The 23,639-nt window shown below is 40.3% G+C and overlaps 2 protein-coding genes across 4 annotated transcripts in view; one reads left to right on the top strand and one right to left on the bottom strand.

Annotated features, from left to right (window-relative positions):
- LOC133538902 (perilipin-2-like) overlaps nt 1–10,495 on the top strand; it is an 11,000-nt gene extending 505 nt beyond the window's left edge. Inside the window, exons 2-6 of one of the 2 annotated variants that reach the window (XM_061880794.1) lie at nt 1–130; nt 7,791–7,873; nt 7,930–8,110; nt 8,175–8,272; nt 10,158–10,495. The exon at nt 1–130 is cut by the window's left edge and continues 66 nt beyond it. In XM_061880794.1, the coding sequence (XP_061736778.1) occupies nt 1–130; nt 7,791–7,873; nt 7,930–8,110; nt 8,175–8,272; nt 10,158–10,430 (765 nt within the window). In that variant the 3' untranslated portion in view covers nt 10,431–10,495. The remainder of the gene's footprint in view (nt 131–7,790; nt 7,874–7,929; nt 8,111–8,174; nt 8,273–10,157) is intronic. The other variant, XM_061880795.1, reaches the window with a different exon arrangement.
- A 512-nt stretch (nt 10,496–11,007) lies between these two features.
- On the bottom strand, nt 11,008–22,079 carry rps6 (ribosomal protein S6). Of its 2 annotated transcripts, none has more exons than XM_061880797.1 (6): nt 21,960–22,079; nt 17,498–17,629; nt 17,010–17,220; nt 12,898–13,044; nt 12,639–12,796; nt 11,008–11,138 (listed from the first exon to the last, which is right to left on the bottom strand). In XM_061880797.1, exons 1-6 carry the CDS (start codon nt 21,963–21,965, stop codon nt 11,043–11,045), a joined length of 750 nt encoding a protein of 249 aa, XP_061736781.1. In that variant the 5' UTR covers nt 21,966–22,079; the 3' UTR covers nt 11,008–11,042. The 2 variants fall into 2 exon arrangements, with proteins under 2 accessions (XP_061736781.1, XP_061736780.1); XM_061880796.1 differs by lacking the exon at nt 21,960–22,079 and adding an exon at nt 21,161–21,259.
- Nucleotides 22,080–23,639: the final 1,560 nt, after the last annotated feature.

Genomic DNA, 23,639 nt, shown 5'->3' with positions numbered 1-23,639 from the left:
TACGGGGGTACCAAAAGCCGCAGCCCCGGCCTGAAGTGCGTGTGTGAGGGCCTGGAGAGCAGAGTGACGCTGTTGGGCCTGCTGGCTTGTCGCCAAGTGACGCCTGTCATCACTCAACTGCAGCCGCAAAGTGAGTGCAGAAGCACGTTAAAGGCCTACTGAAATGAGATGTTCTTATTTAAACGGGGATAGCAGGTCCGTTCTATGTGTCATTCTTGATCATTTCGCCATATTGCCATATTTTTGCTGAAAGGATTTAGTCGAGAAAATCGACGATAAAGTTGGCAACTTTTGGTCGCTAATAAAAAAGCCTTGCCTGTAGCAGACGATGTGCGCGTGACGTCACGGGTCATGGAGCTCCTCACATCTGAACATTGTTTACAATCATGGCCACCAGCAGCTAGAGGTATTCGGACCGGGAAAGCGACGATTTCCCCATTAATTTGAGCGAGGATGAAAGATTTGTGGATGAGGATATTGAGAGTGAAGGACTAGGAAAAAAAAAAAAAGGCGACTGTATAACACCGGCGGCCCAGCTCTAATGTTAATTTATTATTGCCTCAAGGGCCAAATGAAATTACACGGCGGGCCAAATTTGGCAAGAGTTTGACACCCATGAGCTAGGGCATAAGAAAAACAGTTGACGACCTTCTGAATATGTTTGAGAACCCTCTAGAGATGACATAACACCCTGTAGTCACCTTTCATAGACATGTTGTAAGGGTAGGGAGCATGGAGCTCTAATGGCGTTGACGAGACGCGGGGCCGCCATCTTGGAGTGGTGATCTGCTCCATTCAGTGCAATTCATTTGTCAGGAGCAATGAACTGTCAGCACATTTCATTCATCGTACCTCACTGAATACCACTCATTTTTGTCATACGTCTATGATAAATGATAAATGGGTTGTACTTGTATAGCGATTTTCTACCTTCAAGGTACTCAAAACACTTTGACACTACTTCCACATTTACCCATTCTCACACACTAATGGAGGGAGCTGCCATGCAAGGCGCTAACCAGCACCCATCAGGAGCAAGGGTGAAGTGTCTGGCTCAGGACACAACGGACGTGACGAGTTGGTACTAAGTGGGGATTGAACCAGGGACCCTCGGGTTGCGCACGGCCACTGCGCCACGCCGTCCCTAATAAAGGACACATCTTTTTATTATTCATAGTTTGCTTAACAGTAAAATAATATTCTTATATGCTATAAGTGACCAGATCAAAACTGTGAATATAATCCCAGAAAAGGATCAGCTGTTTTTAAATTGAAGAAACAATTTGTTTTATATACATGCGTATATCCTACATAAGCAATGTATGAATACATTAGATATCTATATATCTATAGCCTGTATCTCTGTTGCTGCAGTTAGTCTGTCTTGACACTTTGTATTGATATTTTCTATTACATTCTTCTCTTAAATGATCATGTTTACAGTGATTGTTTATACGTATTTTTTATGTATGTTGCTTCTGATAAAAGTGTCTGCCAAATACTTCAACATAAACATATATATACACCTGATAGTCTTTATATCAGCTAAAATCACCAATCTGTTTCACTGGATTCAGAATGAAACCAAATTCTGTTTTACTATCTTTATCTTCATGTATCAACTTTGTTATTCAAGTATTACATTTTTAAATTTAATTAATTTCATTGAATAGCAATTCTATTATGGTCATACTCTTTTTTGCTATCGGCTAGGATTTCAGTACTATTGAAGATCTTTGCTCATTCTCAACTCTGTGATAATATTCTTTTCACAAAATACAACAAATAGTACGTTAATGTTAAATCTTACTTGTGAAAAGTAATCCCCCCCATTCCTATTTGCAACAGTCCGCTCATTTTGAGCAGGAAAACGCTGAACACCATCTTTGTTTTCTACTCGCAACTGTCATTTTAGCATCTTTGTTTTCTACCTGTCAACTGTCATTTTAGCATCTTTGTTTTCTACCTGTTAACTGTCAGTTTAGCATCTTTGTTTTCTACCTGTCAACTGTCACTTTAGCATCTTTGTTTTTTACCTGTCAACTGTCACTTTAGCATCTTTGTTTTTTACCTGTCAACTGTCACTTTAGCATCTTTGTTTTCTACCTGTCAACTGTCAGTTTAGCATCTTTGTTTTCTACCTGTCAACTGTCAGTTTAGCATCTTTGTTTTCTACCTGTCAACTGTCAGTTTAGCATCTTTGTTATCTACTTGTCAACTGTCACTTTAGAATATTTGTTTTCTACCTGTCGACTCACTTCAGCATCTTTTTCTACCTGTCGACTGTCACTTTAGCATCTTTGTTTTCTAACTGTCGACTGTCACTTTAGCATCTTTGTTTTCTACCTGTCGACTGTCACTTCAGCATCTTTGTTTTCTACCTGTCGACTGTCACTTTAGCATCTTTGTTTTCTACCTGTCGACTGTCACTTTAGCATCTTTGTTTTCTACCTGTCGACTGTCCCTTTAGAATCTTTGTTTTCTACCTGTCGACTGTCCCTTTAGCATCTTTGTTTTCTACCCGTCGACTGTCACTTTAGCATCTTTGTTTTCTACCCGTCGACTGTCACTTTAGCATCTTTGTTTTCTACCCGTCGACTGTCACTTTAGCATCTTTGTTTTCTACCCGTCGACTGTCACTTGAGCATCTTTGTTTTCTACCCGTCGACTGTCACGTGAGCATCTTTGTTTTCTACCCGTCGACTGTCACGTGAGCATCTTTGTTTTCTACCCGTCGACTGTCACGTGAGCATCTTTGGGTTTCTACCCGTCGACTGTCACGTGAGCATCTTTGGGTTTCTACCCGTCGACTGTCACGTGAGCATCTTTGGGTTTCTACCCGTCCACTGTCACTTGAGCATCTTTGGGTTTCTACCCGTCCACTGTCACTTGAGCATCTTTGGGTTTCTACCCGCCGACTGTCACTTGAGCATCTTTGGGTTTCTACCCGCGGACTGTCACTTGAGCATCTTTGGGTTTCTACCCGCCGACTGTCACTTGAGCATCTTTGGGTTTCTACCCGCCGACTGTCACTTGAGCATCTTTGGGTTTCTACCCGTCGACTGTCACCTGAGCATCTTTGGGTTTCTACCTGTCGACTGTTACTTGAGCATCTTTGGGTTTCTACCTGTCGATATGCTGCTCGCCGGCTCCTCATCACCACTTCAGGATGGCGGTCAAATTTCTCGCGCTACAGCAGCCATTTTTGCATCTACTTATAACATGTCTATGGTCACCTTTAATCCAATATTACAAGGCTGCCGGAGGTTGAGCCAATCAGTGGCCACGATACTGAACAGTGGCCTCTAATTGGTTTGGTCTCCCTTAGTGGGGAGTAGTACTGATATTTTTAGTTTATTTAGCCTCATTTTTATGCTTGAACATGCTTAATTGAAAAAAATAAAAAATATCTTGTATGTGGCCAAGTGGCAATATTTCAAGCGCCATGTGGCAAGAGATGATTGTATTTACCTGCGTCTATCTAATAATGATTCTAGTTTTGTTTTCGCAGTGGTTGTGATTTTATCTGACTGTGCTCCCTATTTTGCAGCATAAACTCTGCCCAGTGACAAATATGAATTGTCAGGCATGTTTACCAAGCGGCAGCACACATGCACCTTGTGGCCTTTTAGCTACTTTAGTTTGAGACTATCATCAAATTACTTTCATTCAGTCGTAACAGAAATCAGCTTTATAGAACAGTGAAACAAAACTTGGCTCTCCAAGTACCACCATAATGACAACATTAAATACAGTAGTGTAGTAGACCTAAGTATTCATTAAGTACCACCATAATGACAACATTAAATACAGTAGTGTAGTAGACCTAAGTATTCATTAAGTACCACCATAATGACAACATTAAAATTCAGTAGTGTAGTAGACCTAAGTATTCATTAAGTACCACCATAATGACATTAGATACAGTAGTGTAGTAGACCTAGGTATTCATTAAGTACCACCATAATGACATTAGATACAGTAGTGTAGTAGACCTAAGTATTCATTAAGTACCAGCATAATGACAACATTAAATACAGTAGTGTAGTAGACCTAAGTATTCATTAAGTACCACCATAATGACAACATTAAATACAGTAGTGTAGTAGACCTAAGTATTCGTTAAGTACCACCATAATGACATTAAATACAGTAGTGTAATAGACCTAAGTATTCATTAAGTACCACTATAATGACAACATTACATACAGTAGTGTAGTAGACCTAAGTATTCATTAAGTACCACCATAATGACATTACATACAGTAGTGTAGTAGACCTAAGTATTCATTAAGTACCACCATAATGACAACATTAAATACAGTAGTGTAGTAGACCTAAGTATTCATTAAGTACCACCATAATGACAACATTAAATACAGTAGTGTAGTAGACCTAAGTATTCATTAAGTACCACCATAATGAAAACATTAAATACAGTAGTGTAGTAGACCTAAGTATTCATTAAGTACCACCATAATGACATTAAATACAGTAGTGTAGTAGACCTAAGTATTCATTAAGTACCACCATAATGACAACATTAAATACAGTAGTGTAGTAGACCTAAGTATTCATTAAGTACCACCATAATGACAACATTAAATACAGTAGTGTAGTAGACCTAAGTATTCATTAAGTACCACCATAATGAAAACATTAAATACAGTAGTGTAGTAGACCTAAGTATTCATTAAGTACCACCATAATGACATTAAATACAGTAGTGTAGTAGACCTAAGTATTCATTAAATACCACCATAATGACAACATTAAATACAGTAGTGTAGTAGACCTAAGTATTCATTAAGTACCACCATAATGACATTAAATACAGTAGTGTAGTAGACCTAAGTATTCATTAAGTACCACCATAATGACAACATTAAATACAGTAGTGTAGTAGACCTAAGTATTCATTAAGTACCACCATAATGACATTACATACAGTAGTGTAGTAGACCTAAGTATTCATTAAGTACCACCATAATAACATTAAATACAGTAGTGTAGTAGACCTAAGTATTCATTAAGTACCTCCATAATGACAACTTTAAATACAGTAGTATGGTGCTTCCTTGCACACAATGTTGCATAGATTATGTTTTACACATCTTCAACTCACTTTCTGAGCGTCTCTTCAGGATGCGCTGTTTTACCTACGTGCCTCCACATCGACAGAGTGCCCTTCCTGTCAAATTGAAGTTTTTGGAGCTTCCATAGCGAGACTACTGACAGATACAAGTTAAAAGTACTTTGTATTAAAAAATGGCGTCAGAGGAGAATGAATGCTCCACAACAAGATAGAGAAAAAGGAGCTAATTGACTACAGTGGCAGACACGCTTACATTTTTGGGACCTATGCAGATCCTAAATACACATCAGCAGGTACCAATAGGTAAGAAGAGTTTCTGGTTCTGCATAACAGTGCAAAACAAAACAGCAGATAATGTCTCCTAATAGGTGCCATTTTGGGTCCTTATACACACCATAATAATACCCGGATGTTGAAGCACGGTACGTCTGACTATGGTGGCCGTAATGCTCCGACAATCCATCAAGCGGTATGGCTTCGTAGCTAACCAAAGTCATAGTAAAACATTGTGACGGATTTTTGTATAATTAGTTTTGGTGTTGCTTGCCAGCGTCATTTATTGAACAAGCGTCTACTTGCAGTCCATGCGGAGCTCTTGTGTATGACTGCCATCTACTGGGCACACTTGGCATCACACCTTGTACCAAATGAAATTGCTGGGAGATCCGTATGCACAACTAGAATAAATACGTACGTCAGGCGCACCCGGTTATAAGGCGCACTGTCCATTTTTGGGAAAATGCAAGGTTTTTAAGTGCTCCGTATAGTCCTAAAAATACGGTATAGAATATTTGATGAAACATGCTTTGTACCATAACCACGTATAATCGTGTTTCCTGCCTTTACCCATTCAACATATCCTTTACCTGCATGTTACCTACCTTCCCTCCATCCTGGGGTCACACTGGTGCTTCTTTCTTTCACCCATACATGCTGGTGCTTCCTGCCATCACCCAGACAACATATCTTTACCTGCACATTACCTACCTTCTCTGTATCCTAGAGTCAAACTGGTGCCTCCTTCTTTCACCCAGTCAACATATCTTTACCTGCACAGTACCTACCTTCTCTGCATTGTGTGGTCACGCTGGTGCTTCCTGCTTTTAAGCGGCCATCTTGAGACAGCAGCAGCGCAGCAGCATCAGCGCAGAAGTTCTTTGAAGGCTCGTAAAATCAAAACCTGGAGCAGTTAGAAAAACTCTTTCATCAACTTTTAATCAGAAGGGTTCAATCTCTTTCCTGTGCGAGTTTGAAGCCGACACGACAAATGCGCTCAGAGGAGATAATGTTTGGGAAAAAGGTGACGGGTTTTTACAAAACTTTTGTTTTGAAGGGGTAATTGCCAACTTCCTGTTGATTTTTGCTGAAAGATGTCAATGAAATGTAGGTCTCATAGAGGTTTTTGCCTCTACCGGAAGTTTCAAGCAATTTTTTCAGTTTTATTCCTAGGGGGCGCTAGAGCGCAGTTTTGAGTTTTGGAGGTTTTTTTTTTATTAGATCGCAATTTTCGCCAGTCCTGATGTGTGTGTCCAGTTTGGTGAGTTTTGAAGCATATTAAGGGGTCAAATTACAGCTCAAAGAGGCAAAAATGACTTTTTAGGAAACTTTTGTCTTGAAGGGGTTTTTGCCAACTTCCTGTTGATTTTTGCTGAAGGATGTCAGCGTATGAAATGTAGGTCTAAGTGAGACCTACATAGAGGTTTTTGTTTCATGTCTCTACGATATTCCTACCGGAAGTTACAAGCAGTTTTGTCTGTGTTTTCTTCCTAGGAGCAGTTTTGTCTGTGTTTTATTCCTAGGGGGCGCTAGAGCGCAATTTTGAGTTTTGGAGTTTTTTTGTTTTTATTACATCGCAATTTTCGCCAGTCCTGATGTGTGTCCAGTTTTGAAGCATATTAAAGGGGTCAAATTACAGCTCAAAGAGGCAAAAATGACTTTCTAGGAAACTTTTCTTTTGAAGGGGTTTTTGCCAATTTCCTGTCGATTTTTGCTGAAGGGTGTCACTATATGAAATGTAGGTCTAAGTGAGACCTACATAGAGGTTTTTGTTTCATGCCTCTACGACATTCCTAACGGAAGTTACAAGCTGTTTTGTCTTTTTTCCTAGGGGGCGCTAGAGCGCAATTTTGAGTTTAGAGTTTTGTTTTTTGATTATATCGCAATTTTTGCCAGTCACAATGTGTGTGTGTGTCAATTTTGCTAAGTTTTGAAGCATGTTAAAGGGGTCAAATTACAGTTAAAAGAAAGAAAGAATAATAAAACCTTAGAAATACAATAGGGTCCTCTGTCCCAAAGGGACATCCGGTCCCTAATAAGAATCCCTCCCTCGGTCTGTCTGCTCCTTTCTTGCTCTTCTGCTGAGTGGATTTGACTTTCTTTTTAAAATGAGTATTATTGTAGCAATATGATTGTTAAAGTGCTCTCTGATGGTTTGTGAGGGCCCCAAAGGGACTTGTGTGTGTGTGTTGGCAGAGCCGTGCATACAAGGGACAGTTTAGCTTGCTGTTGTTGTTTTGGTTTGTTAAAAAGGAGAGAGTTGATCAATCAAGTAGTGTCTTCAAACCTTCACTGAAACATGGCTGGAACCAATTATTGGGGTTTACATTGTTTATGGAGTAAACCCTGTTCAAGAACCAATTCAGTTTGTGAGTGGAGGTTCCCTGTACTAACCTGGCCGTGCTTCGTATCTCCAAAGTTTCCTTGGCCAACGATGTTGCCTGCAGAAGTCTGGACTGGCTGGAGGCCACCTTCCCCGTCCTTCACGCACCTGCCGACCAGGTGACCAATAGTTGTTGAATAAAGACCGAGGACAAGAACTGTTATGCTTGTCTCAGGTCATGGCGGGCGTGAAAAGTAAGGTGCTGGAGGTCCGGGGTGCCGTGAGCAGCGTTGCCATGGGAACCGTGCAGCGCGTTATGGCCATGTTGCAGCAGGCCCACCACCGGTCCCGGGGCAGCCTGGACTCTGAGGTCCTGGTGGAGCGCACCAGGAGATGGTCTCCTCCAGAAGACACAAGTAGGTGGACTAACTAACCAATTAACTAACTAACTAACTAACTAACTAACGAGGTGTGTTGTAGACGCTGACTGGCCAGTGGAGCAGGTGGAGACGGACAGGAGAAGACTCGGGACACTCTCCATCACTCTGGGCAGGAGGGCCAAGGTCCAGTCTGCACAGGTCAGTACCAGCCTTCTAAACAACTTGATCCAGAATTAAGGTAAAGCAGAGAGCTGCTCGTTAGTGACTATATAAATAGAATAACTTGTTAAATGGACTATATAAATGATAAATGTGTTGTACTTGTATAGCGCTTTTCTACCTTCAAGGTACTCAAAGCGCTTTGACACTACTTCCACATTTACCCATTCACACACACATTCACACACTGATGGAGGGAGCTGCCATGCAAGGCGCTAACCAGCACCCATCAGGAGCAAGGGTGAAGTGTCTTGCTCAGGACACAACGAGGTTGGTACTAGGTGGGGATTGAACCAGGGACCCTCGGGTTGCGCACGGCCACTCTACCACTGCGCCACGCCGTCCCAAAAAAATAAAAATAGAAATAAATAGAATACTTTGATAAATGGACTATATAAATAGAATAACTTGTTACAGTGACTATGTAAATACAATAACTTGTAACTAAGGGGGCACAAAAAACATTCTAATTCAATTCATCATTTAAAAAATGTAAATGTTTTTAACTATATGATTACATTTTTAAGGACTTGGGGCCAATTCCATGCAAGCAGAAAGTCAATGTTATAAAGTGTTTTTCACAGATCGAATGAGAAAACATAGGTGAAGTAAACAACAATTCAATGGAAAAAAAACAACATAAAATGATACAAAGGTGGTAAAAATTATAGCTAATTTTGACTAAAAAGAAAAGATTTCAAATGTTTCTTCAAAGTGTGAACACAAAGTTGTTCCAGGGTCTGGGAGCTAAAGTCTACAATGTCAGGTCTTCACGGCTTTTAGGGATCTTTAGAAGACTTTAAGACTGAGCTTTTCGACACTGGAACTTGTTTTAAAAACATGTCACTGTTGTAATACCAAATACATTGTGACACTCTGTTTGAATCAGATTGGAACGACAATCCATTCTGAATGAATCAGAGTGGGATTGACTTGTTCACTGCCCAAAGATTTACTCGTTACAAGTTGCAAAGTCAACTCCTTTTTGATAATTTGCTTTGACATCGTAAGTCAAGGTGATAACCAAAAAAAATAAATGCTTGGCACATCTTGTTACATGGTTATGGAATTATTTATACAGCGATTTTTGTATAACGATTCTTATTCCAGTGGTTCTCAACCTTTTTCAGTGATGTACCCCCTGTGAACATTCTTTTCATTCAAGTACCCCCTAATCAGAGCAAAGCATTTTTGGTTGAAAAAAATAGATAAAGAAGTAAAATACAGCACTATGTCATCAGTTTCTGATTTATTTCATTGTATAACAAGTGATTCAATTCTAAATGCAAATTTCTACACATAGAAGTAATCATCAACTTAAAGTGCCCTCTTGGTGGATTGTAATAGAGATCCATCTGGATTCATCAACTTCATTCTAAACATTTCTTCACAAAAAAAGAAATCTAACAATATTTATGGAACATTTCCACAAAAAAATCTAGCTGTCAACACTGAATATTGCATTGTTGCATTTCTTTTCAGTTTATGAACTTACATATTTTGTCGAAGTATTATTCAATAAATTTATAAAGGTTTTTTGAAATGTTGCTATTTTTAGAATATTTTTGAAAAATCTCAAGTACCCCCATTTGAGAACCACTGTCTTAATCGACCAAAAATATATATTTTTAACCTGTCCTTTCCAGCCACTCTCACAACTCATATTGTGATGTACAAGATCTTTAGAAATGGGAGTTGTGGTCTTATTTGTATCCGACGTGATTGTTAGAGCATTTAACATAAAAACGGTTTAATTCAGGAATGTAATTGGCACCAAATGTTATTAAAGTATAGACTTTGAGTAGTAGCCCATAGAATGGAATGATGCAGCTCCTGTCAACATATTTCTGTTTCTTGTGTCCAGCAGATCATGGACACCTTGTCCAGCTCCACCTGTCATCTCCGGGTGGTGCACACAAGCTGGCTGCTGGTGGCCTGGAGTCTGGAGCAGCTCCCCCAGTGGTTGCAGCAGCAGATAGTGTCTGCCTTCCTGCTGCTCACACACATGTACAACAGCCAGCAGCGTGTCTGCCTCTGTGACACAGCGCCACCAAGCGTGGTCAAGAGGAACTGGCGAGCAAAAAGACCTGCAACCATCTCGGGGTTTGAGAGCGGACGCATGGGGAAAGGATGTTGACTGCGTTGAGGCGAGTCACAAGTAATAAATGTATGAATATGTCAAATAAAGCACTTGAATGTAAACATTTGTGGGTATCCATGGAATGTCACTTTTCTTTCAGTTGTTGGCAAAGATCTCTTACAGCATTAGACATTTTTCTTCCCTGTTTATCCCAACATGGTGTTTACAGTACAAGCACTTTTTAAATGGTCATGTCACACATGGTAGTTACCCAAGACTTCTCACCAGTCTCTTTTTTACTCTTGTTGGGGGTAGGCTGACTCGTACAAGCACTTTGCCATTTCTAATTGAAAAACTATACGCTATTTCCTGACTATTAAACATTACATGTCTGACAAAGAAGACCTAGAAATAGTACTTTGATTACCTCAGGAAAATTAAAATAGGTGCATCCTGACTGGCTAAAAAAAACACATCTTATGTGTACAAAACATACTACTTTAATGTACATTTCATCAGGCATAAAACCCAATTGGGAAAACATACAAATCCATATTTCTTACTTACAAATTTGGCGCCACAATGAGTAAAATTTCAACCAGTAGTAATTGTGCTGACAAAGATGAAACATTAATTTAGAGCAAAACATTTTATTTAACTTTTTAGAGTTCACTTTTGGCTGGACTCTGACTTGGATTGGGAGGCCCTGAGAGAAGAAAGGCGACGCCTCTTTGCGATCTGTTCCTGGCGCTTCTCTTTGGCTTCCTGATGGTGTGAGGGGGAACAAAGTTAAGCCCAAAGGTTTTTCCACACCATAAATGTGCAAAAATGTCTTTGTACATCATAGTTGATGTATTTCTAATGTATATACTTGTTCTTATGCTATCTGAACTCATTATGTTCTCTGCTGGCTGTACATATCCTACTAAGTCACACCTACACTGCTTCAATGTCCATTTCTCACATGATATTGTTAATGACTGAAGTGCTGATAACCAAACCCACCTCCCACCCTCCAGATTGTAAATATTGTAAATAATTCAATGTATAAACTCTAGTGGTGTATTTGTATTGAACCGTTTCGGTACGGGGGTTTCGGTTCGGTGCAGAGGTGAACCAAACAAGTTTCCAGACGGACATAAGTAGCGTAAACAATACTCAAAATGCCGGACATTTGAGGCATTTAAGAAACTCCACCCTGACAGCCCTGCAAAAGGGGACATGTGTTGTGAAGAGGACGTACGGTCAGTCTATCTTAGCCCGATCGCTGCTAGCACCGGACATGTCCTCTTTAGCTAGCAGCGACCGGGCTAGGATAGACTGACCGTACGTCCTCTTCACAACACATGTCCCCTTTTGCAGGGCTGTCAGGGTGGAGTTTCTTAAATGCCTCAAATGTCCGGCATTTTGTGTCACGGTTGCGTGTATTAATGTACACATTGTGAAGTGTGCGCGCAGCAGCATTGGTGAGAGAGGGGCAGAGACAGAGAGAGTTATGATAAACGCGCATGCATCTCCAGGCTCTGCTTTTTATCCATAGATTTATCAGATTTAATTTTTTACTATCTATAGCAGGGGTGTCAAAAGTTTGCTCTGGATGCCATTTGCGGCCCACAGCTAATGTTTTAAAGGCCCACGGCACATTCTAAAAATACTATTAAAATAAACAAAAACATAACAGAAGTGAAATAAAAAAGCTTGAAGGTTAAATATAATTTAGAAAAAGTTGCAATGTTGACTAATAAAACAGAGCTGTTTTTTTTCTTTCAAACTGTCATTGCTGAAAACATAATATTGAATCAAAATCAATGTTATTATGAATTATTGACCTATCCAAGGTTCCCATTACTTCACATCAAATATTCCACTAAGAAAAATATTTTTGGTGGAAGATTTTGCAAATTTGGTAAATAACCCAAAAAATTATATTTTGTTGTTTTCTTACAGTACCGAAAATGAAACGAACCATGACCTCTAAACCGAGGTACGTACCAAACCAAAATTTGTGTGTACCGTTACACCCCTAATATACTCTGATGATGAACTTGTGTGATGACTGTATTATGCTGATAGTATATATTTGTACCATGAATTGATGAAGGTGGACCCCGACTTTAACAAGTTGAAAAACTTTTGGGGTGTTACCATTTAGTGGTCAATTGTGCGGAATATGTACTGTACTGTGCAATCTAATGATAAAAGTTTCAATCAATCAAAACAATACTTAATATAAGAGTCATGTGCAGGGCTGCTAAGATTGCTCACCTTCATCCTCTTGGCCAGCAGCTTGGCGTACTCTGATGCCTCCTCCTTGTTCTTCTGAGTGCGCTGCTTCTTCAGGGCGATACGGCGACGTTTGTGCTGCAGCACACGAGGGGTCACCAGTCTCTGGATCTTGGGAGCCTTGGATCTTTGCTTCTTGCCTACCAAAGAGCATAGGATGACAGTGAGTAGATAGCATCAGTCCCTTCTAGCAAGTTCCTATGTTGATGGCCTCATGTCTTCCATGAACAGCTGAACTTGCCTTCCTTGGTCAAGGGTCTCCTCACTACATACTGTCTGACATCATCCTCCTTGGCCAGGTTGAAGAGCTTGCGGATCTTACTGGCCCTCTTGGGACCCAGACGGCGAGGGACGGCGCTGTCAGTGAGGCCGGGAATGTCCTTCTCGCCTAAGGAAAAACAATGTCAACTTCTGCAAAATACAGCAGCTAACATTTGATGTCAATGTGAGAGCACGTCACTTCAACCACCCACTGCTTGGTGGGTCTGGTTGCATCTGGACAGCAGCTCCACAATTCATGTTGCACAATCTGTCCAATCCTTAGGACTACAGAAGAGTCCAAAGGAACCACTAATGTGCCATGACCCAAGGTTCTACGCCAACAAAACAGGGCTGGACCATTATGGCAAAAATGTCAATAAGACGATTATTCAGTCATTTGAAAAGAGGAGTATTTCACCACAACACCTCTATTTTACATCTAATCCAAAAGAAAAGCTAATCTACAGGGGTGGAATTTATTTTGGCACCAAATGCTGCCAAGAAAAAACATTTTAAAAATTAAGACTTTCCTGCAATCGGGTGCATTTCTACACTATATTTTACCCTTCTATTTATTCTCATCTACCAACCTTTTAGGCACATCTGCCATGGATTGTACAAGAATTTTAACTTTTGTCTAGTTGATAATTTACTAACATTATCATTGAAAATGTAATATTGTAAAACATGGGTTTCCCATTTATCAACTCTATCCTGTAGCCACGCCCCCTCAGGTAATATACTTCCTGTGTTGTGAGCTCTGTTCAGTCACATCAAAACAACACCTACAAATAAAAAGTACAACTGGTTTGGAACTAACAGTGTTTGGACTGTAATTAACCGCAAAGTGGACAGCCATCAACGTTGTGGCTCGGAGTGAATGGAGGTGACAAGTCAGCGTGTTGCGGTGCTCCCCATCAATGTGGCGCTTAGGCACGAAAAACAGCGAGTACCTGTGGCTGAGGCAGGCCTCAACAAACGTTTACATAAGATTTTAATCGATATTTCATTTTAAGAGAAAAAGAGGAATATTTTGACGCAAACTCCCATCCCTCCAGGACCAGGAGGCGTGTGGGTGGAATCACAGCTGACTCTTCTCCCCTCTGGCCTGAGACAGGAGACTACGCTCCATCCAGACCCACACCTCCAGCCACCTCAACACTTTTCCCCCTCGGCCATCAGGCACATGAACAATAACAAGATCTGATAGCTCAGTTAAAGGGGAACATTATCACCAAACCTATGCAAGCGTCAATATATACCTTGACGTTGCAGAAAAAAGACCATGTATTTTTTTTTACCGATTTCCGAACTCTAAATGGGTGAATTTTGGCAAATTCAACACCTTTCTGTTTATCGGTCTTTTAGCGATGACGTCGGAACGAGACGTCACCGAGGTAACACACCCGCCATATTCATTTTCACATTACAAACATCGGGTCTCAGCTCTGTTATTTTCCGTTTTTTCGACTATTTTTTGGAACCTTGGAGACATCATGCCTCGTCGGTGTATTGTCGGAGGGTGTAACAACACCAACAGGGAGGGATTCAAGTTGCACCACTGGCAAAAAATCTGCCGCCAGACCCCAATTGAATGTGCCAGAGTGTCTCCACATTTGACCGGCGATGTTAAGACAGACATGGCACAGACATGTATGGATAACCTGCAGATGCATTTGCAACGATTAAGTCAACGAAATCACAAAGGTGAGTTTTGTTGATGTTGTTGACTTATGTGCTAATCAGACATATTTGATCACGGCATGACTGCCAGCTAATCGATGCTAACACGCTACGCTAATCGATGCTAACATGCTATTTACGCTAGCTGTATGTACATTTGAAACTAGATACCCACATTTAATGCGAAACAAACACTTACCAATCGACGGATTTAAGTTGCTCCAGTGTCACAAGATGCGAAAGTCCTGATCGTTTGGTCTGCATATTTTACCGGCGATGCTAATAAGGCAGCCATGCTATGGGCCACTTCATTAGGTACACCAACGCTATGGTCGAATAGCGTCAATAGCTATTCGCTCAATAGCTTCAATTTCTTTTTCGCTATCTGCCTCCATACTCCGACAATCTGTTTCAATACATGCGTAATCTGTTGAATCGCTTAAGCCGCTGAAATCCGAGTCTGAGTCCGAGCTAATGTCGCTATATCTTGCTGTGGTAACCGCCATGTTTGTGTTGGCAGCACTGTGTGACGTCACAGGGAAATGGATAGTGGTTTCGAAGATAGCGAAAATAAGGCACTTTAAAGCTTTATTTCGGGATATTCCGGGACTGGTAAAATTTTGAAAAAAACTTCAAAAAATACAACAAGCCACGGGGAACTGATTTTTATTGTTTTTAACCCTTTTGAAATTGCGATAATGTTCCCCTTTAAAAGTCCTGTTATTACCTATTCTGTGTTACATGTTGCACCAAGTAAAATTCCTAGTTTGTGAACCCGTAATAAACTACTCCGGTTCTGATCACGAGTATTTAAGAATGTCACTTTGTTTTCGCATAAATTTTCCATTCCTGAAATTAGTATAGAATAAACAAAATAATAGTAACAGTAAATTGAAATAACAGCATTATAATAATAGTCAGTTTTTTCGGTTTTTAATTCTATTTAGACTTAGACAAACTTTAATTATCCACAAGGGAAATTATTCCAAACAGGAACTGAGTTACAAAGGATGGAAAGGACAATGCAGGTATAAAATGAACTAAAAATTTACCCTAGTTGCAATATAAAATATAACATATGTAATATTTACACAATATATGCACAGTATATGATATATACTAAAATATTATATCAGTTTAACTCAGTGTTCGGCAACCCAAAATGTTGAAAGAGCCATATTGGACCAAAAATACAAGAACAAATCTGTCTGGAGCCGCAAAAAATTTAAAGCCATATTACATACAGATAGTGTAATGGGATATAAATTTAATTATGAGGTCTTAAAAGAAACTAAATGAGCTCAAGTATCGCTATAAATGAGGCATAGTAATGCAATATGTACATGTAGCTAGCCTAAATAGCATGTTAGCATCGATTAGCTTGCAGCGACCAAATATGTGATTGGTATTCCACATAAGTCAATAACATCAACAAACCTCCCTTTTGTGCATTCATGCACAACATTATAAGTTTAGTGGACAAAATCAGACAGAAAAAGAAGTGGCATAAACCAAGTTGGAGAAAGTTATGCATGTAAACAAACTAGGGTGAGTTCAAGGACCGCCAAAATTAGTAGGACAAAACTGCGCTCGCCAAATATTCGAATCAGTGAAGCATGTTTAATATAAACGGTGTGCTTTATAGCAATTAGGGAGGTTTGTGTCATGTTTGTCCCCCTACAGAAACCAAATTAAAACAAAAAATATATTTTTCCCCCCCTCATTTCCACATTTCATATATTTTTGGAAAAGCTCCAGAGAGCCACTAAGGCGGCGCTAAAGAGCCGCATGTGGCTCCAGAGCCGCGGGTTGCCGACCCCAGGTTTAACATACACTTATCTTACCAAAATAGAGTGAGCTTTTGGGTCATATATAAATAAATAAATGGGTTGTACTTTTATAGCACTTTTCTACCTTCAAGGTACTCAAAGCGCTTTGACACTACTTCCACATTTACCCATTCACACACTGATGGAGGGAGCTGCCATGCAAGGCGCCAACCAGCACCCATCAGGAGCAAGGGTGAAGTGTCTTGCTCAGGACACAACGGACGTGACGAGGTTGGTACTAGGTGGGAATTGAACCAGGGACGCTCGGGTTGCGCCGTCCCTTTATATAAAATGTAATATGCAAAATTCCTCACATATATCGCGTAATACAAGTCTAAAAATTTTAACCAATCTTTTAATATAGAATAAACAATTTATATACTTGTGTAAAGTACTTAGTTGCACACACTGCACACTGTTCTGAGCGTGACAAATGAGAAAGATGATTTGAGGCTGCTTAAAAGCAATTTTTCCGCAGCAATATTCATGATGACGAGAAGCCAAAATCTAAATCGGAATAATAGTCCAGCCCTAATTGAAAATGTGCACAAACTTTGATGGTATGGTCCTACAGCTTTACCTTTCTTGATAATGACCAAGTTGAGCACGCTAAGGTTGGCGTCGACGATGCAGCCGCGGACAGACTTGCGCTTGCGCTCGCCGGTCCTGCGGGGACGGTAGCAGGAGTGGCCCTTGCTGAGCAGCAGGCGCACGCGGCCCTGAGTCAGCACGCCTTGCTTCATGGGGAAGCCCTGCTTGTCATTGCCTCCGCTGATGCGCACAACGTAACCCTGGAAAGAAAAAAGGTGCATTTTAAAAATTATGTATAAAAAAAACATTGGTAACAAAAAAAAAAAACAAGTGCATTCCTTTTTCAAAGCACACAAATGAAAGCATTTGAGAGAGCTCTGCAGTTTCAACCTGCCACGGTTACGGTCAGGTCGCATCTGGTGAGCGCTCCACAGTTACTCTGGCAGCACGCTGTCCCGCCTTAATGACTACAGTTAAGTCAAAAAGAATCCACTGGTGTGCCACATTTACCTGGAGCGACTCAACTGCAAAACTTACCTTCCATTCATCTCCTAAGGGGTCAGCGGCCACTTCGGCGGCCATACGCTTCTCATAGAAGGTACGCAGCTTACGTTCATCATCCACTTCAATGAGCTTTTGGCAGCCAGTAGCGGGGAATGAGATGTTTAGCTGCAAGAAAACAGGAGATGTTGGTCACTCGTGAATAACTTGACACAGGAGGAGTGCAGTCATCACAACATTAAACTCTTACTCATAAAACTTTAACTTGATACACAAGTTTATCTACGGCCTGGACAGTTCCACACAAAGAGCTAATCTCCTCAATGTCCATCTACGACTTTAAGGGGCGTGTAACTCAAGGAAAGCCATGTGACACATTGACTCATTCAACAACTAAGCCAGTGTTTTTCAACCTTTTTTGAGCCAAGGCACATTTTTTTGGGTTGAAAAAGTGCGGACGCACACCACCAGCAGAAATTTAAAACCGAACCTCAGTTGACAGTAAAAAGTTGTTGCAATTGTTGAATATGACTTTAAAGCATAACCAGGCATGCATAATTATAGCTCTTGTCTCAAAGTAGGTGTACTGTCACACCCTGACTTATTTGGACTTTTTTGTGATTTACTTCTTATCTTGCGCACCTATTTTGGTGGCTTTCCCCCCCTTTTTTTGGTATTTTCCTGTAGAAGTTTCATGTCTTCCTTTGAGTGATATTCCCTGCATCTTCTTTGTTTAAGCAAACAAGAATACGTCAGTTGTTTTTATCCTTCTTTGTGGGGACATTGCTGATTGTCATGTTCAGATCTCCCGTCCAAAGGCAAAACCTGGTAACTCACTTCTAGCTGATTTTGAGAAAACAAAGGAAAACCAATCTATCTTGACGCTGTCTTACAAAGATTTACAAAGTCATCAAACGTATAGATGTTTTCATGAGCTTTCATTTTCTTGCCGATTGAGCCATGGATTGAATTTGGTCTCATGAACGTGTGCCCTTTCTCCAAATATTTTAACACTATCTCGGGTGGGCCCCATTCTGCGTTTGCACAGCGTCCAGTTTTTATTTTGACCTCCACAGTTATCTACCCAAAAGAGTATACAAGGGGAAGAATTAAGAACAATACATTTAATGAAGGTGCTTGCAACGTCCTGGGCCATAATATCGTGCCATAACATCACATAATCAGGTTGACCGTCGGCCCCCATTCGTGCAAATGTCTCATTAAAGACAATAAGCCTCCTGGTACCCCAGCACCTTCAAAACCCTCAAATCTAGACTCCAAACATCCCAGAATAAGCTAGTCCGGTTACTTTTAAACCTCCACCCCAGATCACACCTCAATCCAACCCACTTCTCCAAAGTGGGCTGGCTCAGGGTGGAGGACAGAGTAAAAACTTGCACTGAGCCTGGTCTATAAAATCCGCTACACCTCCTTGATACCGAAGTACATGTCAAACTACTTAACGTAAATGACAGCCATAACCACAACACCAGGGGGAGCTCCACAAACCACATTAAACCCAGATTCCGATCTAACAAAAGGTCTTAACTCATTCTCTTTCTATGCCACATCAATGTAGAATGCACTCCCAACAAGTATAAAAGTAAGTGCATCTCTATATTCCTTCAAAACCGCTCTAAAACAACACCTCCAGGCAACTTCAACACTTTACTAATATTCTCCTCCATTCACATCCCATCTCCCCGGATTATAAACAACTCAAATGTACTTCTAATGTATATACTTGTTCTTATGCTATCTGAACTCACTATGTTCTCTGCTGGCTGTACATATCCTACTAAATAAGACCTACACTGTTTCAATGTCCACATTTCTCTGTTGATGCAATTGTTCATGACTGAAGAAGTTCTGATATCAACCAAAGCTCCTCATCCCACCCCCCGATTGTAAATAATTCAATGTACATACTATGATGATAAACCTGTGTGATGACTGTATTATGTTGATAGTATATATTTGTACCATGAATTGATTAACGTGGACCCCGACTTAAACAAGTTGAAAAACTTATTCGGGTGTTACCATTTAGGGGTCAATTGTACGGAATATGTACTGAACTGTGCAATCTACTAATAAAAGTATCAATCAAAAAAGGCGACTGACAAAGAAGCTCCGATTGGTCCCTTGAGATACTAGATTTTTCTGTTGTATCTACGCGGATATGTGGTAGTTGCTAGGTCCTGCCATGCGCGTAACAGCTTACTTATGGAACAAATTACAATATCGCATACACTAATGTAAAGCATATCACCGGGGAACCCCAAAATTATTATCAGCTCAGTTTTGACCAAAATTTAATTACTGGGTTTTGCCTTTGGACGGGAGAGATGTACATTGTGGACGCTGTCTTTGCCCCACAGTATTTGCTGTCATCTAACATTCTGTTTACTTTGTAGCCAGTTCAGTTTTAGTTTGGTTCTGCATTGCCATCCCTAAGCTTCAATGCCTTTTCTTAGGGGCACTCACCTTTTATTTATGGTTTAAGCATTAGACACCCTTTAAACTGCAAAGCATCGTCTTAGTTATCGACAGCTACAAAGCAATTAGCTACTGGCAGACAGCACAGAACCTCAAAAACACATTGGCTGACTATAATTACTGGTTTGCAAAAAATATTTACAACACAAATAGGTGAAACTATATAATTTCCCACAGCACACGAGTTTCATTCAATACAATGAATTGATTAACGCGGACCCAGACTTAAGTTGAATGAATGAATGGTTTATTTTGAGCCATGCAAACAAAACAAGAGAATGACATAAAATACAAAAGAAATATATAAATACATTATTTTGACACCTACATTGAAAACATTACATGTGACTAATCTTTTGTAGATGTCAAGATTGGATCAAAAGGGAATGGGAAGAAGTAAACTTAGGTCCCACTCCTATACATATACAATATATAATACAAGAATATATATAATATAATTCAGTTCAGTGGTTGCTGCGTAGATGCTATATATTGTCTATATATAATACATTTAAATTCACACACACTTACATATATACAATTTATATACATATATACACATACATACATACACACATAATCTAAATTAAAACTGCCTGATCTAGTTGATTTTAATACAGCTCAATTACTATTTAAAGCAAACAAAAAGGTTCTACCTGCCAATATTCAAATACATTTCAAACACAGAGAAGGAGTTCATAATCTAAGTTGATTTAAAACGTATTCGGGTGTTACCATTAAATGGTCAATTGTACGGGATATGTACTGTATTGTGCAATCTACTGATAAAAGTTACAATGAATCAATGCCGCGACACAGTGGTTGAAAAACACTGCGCTAAGCTAATGGCCGAAATGGTTGTGACACTACAAGTCCGGTGTTAATTATTTCTGAGGCACGCGCTCTCGTTCTATATATGTACAAACACATTAAACCTCAATAACGATGCAAGACTTACAAAAACAGTAATTAGTACAGAGATTGTGTCAGCTTGATGCACATTTCTTTACGTCGGCGGCCATGTTGCCATACTCGCTAGCATACAAGTTGGCGCGATCTAAACTCATCCTCAGCGATAACGCCAGTGATACACAAGAATCATAGAGCACGTTTAAGTTTACAACCAACAATTTACACCAAGCACATTATTTCCGTGTAAATAGTTGCCTACACAGAGATACGATTTGGTAAACTTATTACCTTCATTTTGCTAAACCGCCTCCACGACGGTCCGCCACGGGAAAGAGACCGGATATCCGCCCGGTGCTCTCACATATGCCTGGCGCGTTATCGCGATAACTGACGAAACATGAACAAAATTGGTTATTGGCTATTTTAACAAACATTTTTACAAGATATAAACATTTTAACGTACACAACACAATGAACAAATTGCATTACGTTATTTTTGAAAATATATTCAGTTCGATTATTAAATAAAATTACATTGATAACGTTTACAGTCAAAACAGACGCTTTAAACGAAAGTTTAAAAAAAGATATTCCAATATGTGCCTTTGAAAACATAAAATGAATCAAATTAAATTTGCATTTTTCGATTTTAACCCATGATCAGAGCTTGTCGAGATGTTGACAAGACAGTTACCGTCCCTCTTCTCGCCTTGTGGTAAATAACAGTTAACTATCGTAAATCGTCTTCAGAGGAGCTGGAGAGTATTTCATAATAAAAAAATACATAGGCAAATTAATTGATATGACTTTGTTGATATTACAGTTTGGTATTAGTTTTATAACGACTCATTGGCAAGTTTGAGCTTAGTCGTACAAAAATTGGTGCAAGCGAAACCGGATGTAAGTGGACGGGAAGTGACTCGCCGGGGGTATGCGCTCTTTGGGTGCGTGCAGTCTCAGCGATAACGCAAATAATCCATCAGTATCATACAGCAGGTTTATGTTTACAACCAATAATTTACACTTAGCATAGCATTTCCACATAAAGAGTTCCTTACACAAAGATACGCTTTAGCAAACCTATTACCTTCATTTTGCCGAACCGCCTGCACGACGGTCCGCCACGGGAAAGAGACCGGATATCCGCCCGGTGCTCTCACATATGCCTAGCGCGTTATCGCGATAACTAAAGAAACCGGAACAAAATTGGTTATTGACTATTTTCACAAACAATTTTACAAGATATAAATATTTTAACGCACGAAACACAGTGGAATAGATGCGTTACGTTTTTCTTAATATATTTAATTCGATTATTAAATAAAACGACATTGATAACGTTTACCGTGTAAACAAAATCATGAAACTAAAAGTAAAAAAAAACAAGTTTCAATAACGTGCGTTTGAAAATATAAAATTAATCAAATTAAATTATTAGCGTTTTTCGCTTTTAACCCATGATCAGACCTTGTCTAGACCAGTGGTTCTCAAATGGGGGTACGCGTACCCCTGGGGGTACTGGAAGGTATGCCAAGGGGTACGTGAGATTAAAAAAAAAAATCTAAAAATAGCAACAATTCAAAAATCTTTTATAAATATATTTATTGAATAATACCTCAACAAAATATGAATGTAAGTTCATTAACTGTGAATAGAAATAAATCCATCCATCCATCCATCCATCATCTTCCGCTTATCCGAGGTCGGGTCGCGGGGGCAACAGCCTAAGCAGGGAAACCCAGACTTCCCTCTCCCCAGCCACTTCGTCTAGCTCTTCCCGGGGGATCCCGAGGCGTTCCCAGGCCAGCCGGGAGACATAGTCTTCCCAACGTGTCCTGGGTCTTCCCCGTGGCCTCCTACCGGTTGGACGTGCCCTAAACACCTCCCTAGGGAGGCGTTCGGGTGGCTCCTGACCAGATGCCCGAACCACCTCATCTGGCTCCTCTCGATGTGAAGGAGCAGCGGCTTTACTTTGAGTTCCTCCCTGATGGCAGAGCTTCTCACCCTATCTCTAAGGGATAGCCCCGCCACCCGGCGGAGGAAACTCATTTGGGCCGCTTGTACCCGTGATCTTATCCTTTCGGTCATGACCCAAAGCTCATGACCATAGGTGAGGATGGGAACGTAGATCGACCGGTAAATTGAGAGCTTTGCCTTCCGGCTCAGCTCCTTCTTCACCACAACGGATCGGTACAACGTCCGCATTACTGAAGACGCCGCACCGGTCCGCCTGTCGATCTCACGATCCACTCTTCCCTCACTCGTGAACAAGACTCTTAGGTACTTGAACTCCTCCACTTGGGGCAGGGTCTCCTCCCCAACCCGGAGATGGCATTCCACCCTTTTCCGGGCGAGAACCATGGACTCGGACTTGGAGGTGCTGATTCTCCTTCCGGTCGCTTCACACTCGGCTGCGAACCGATCCAATGAGAGCTGAAGATCCCGGTCAGATGAAGCCATCAGGACCACATCATCTGCAAAAAGCAGAGACCTAATCCTGCGGTTACCAAACCGGAACCCCTCAACGCCTTGACTGCGCCTAGAAATTCTGTCCATAAATAGAAATACAACAATACAATATTCAGTGTTGACAGCTAGATTTTTTGTGGCCATGTTCCATAAATATTGATGTTAAAGATTTATTTTTTTGTGAAGAAATGTTTAGAATTAAGTTCATGAATCCAAATGGATCTCTATTACAATCCCCAAAGAGGGCACTTTAAGTTGATGATTACTTCTATGTGTAGAAATCTTTATTTATAATTGA

The sequence above is a fragment of the Nerophis ophidion genome, linkage group LG20, assembly GCF_033978795.1.
Source record: "Nerophis ophidion isolate RoL-2023_Sa linkage group LG20, RoL_Noph_v1.0, whole genome shotgun sequence".
In the NCBI taxonomy this organism is placed as follows: domain Eukaryota; kingdom Metazoa; phylum Chordata; class Actinopteri; order Syngnathiformes; family Syngnathidae; genus Nerophis; species Nerophis ophidion.
The sequence above is the reverse complement of the archived record's forward strand: the minus strand, read 5'-3'. Positions and strand labels throughout refer to the sequence as shown.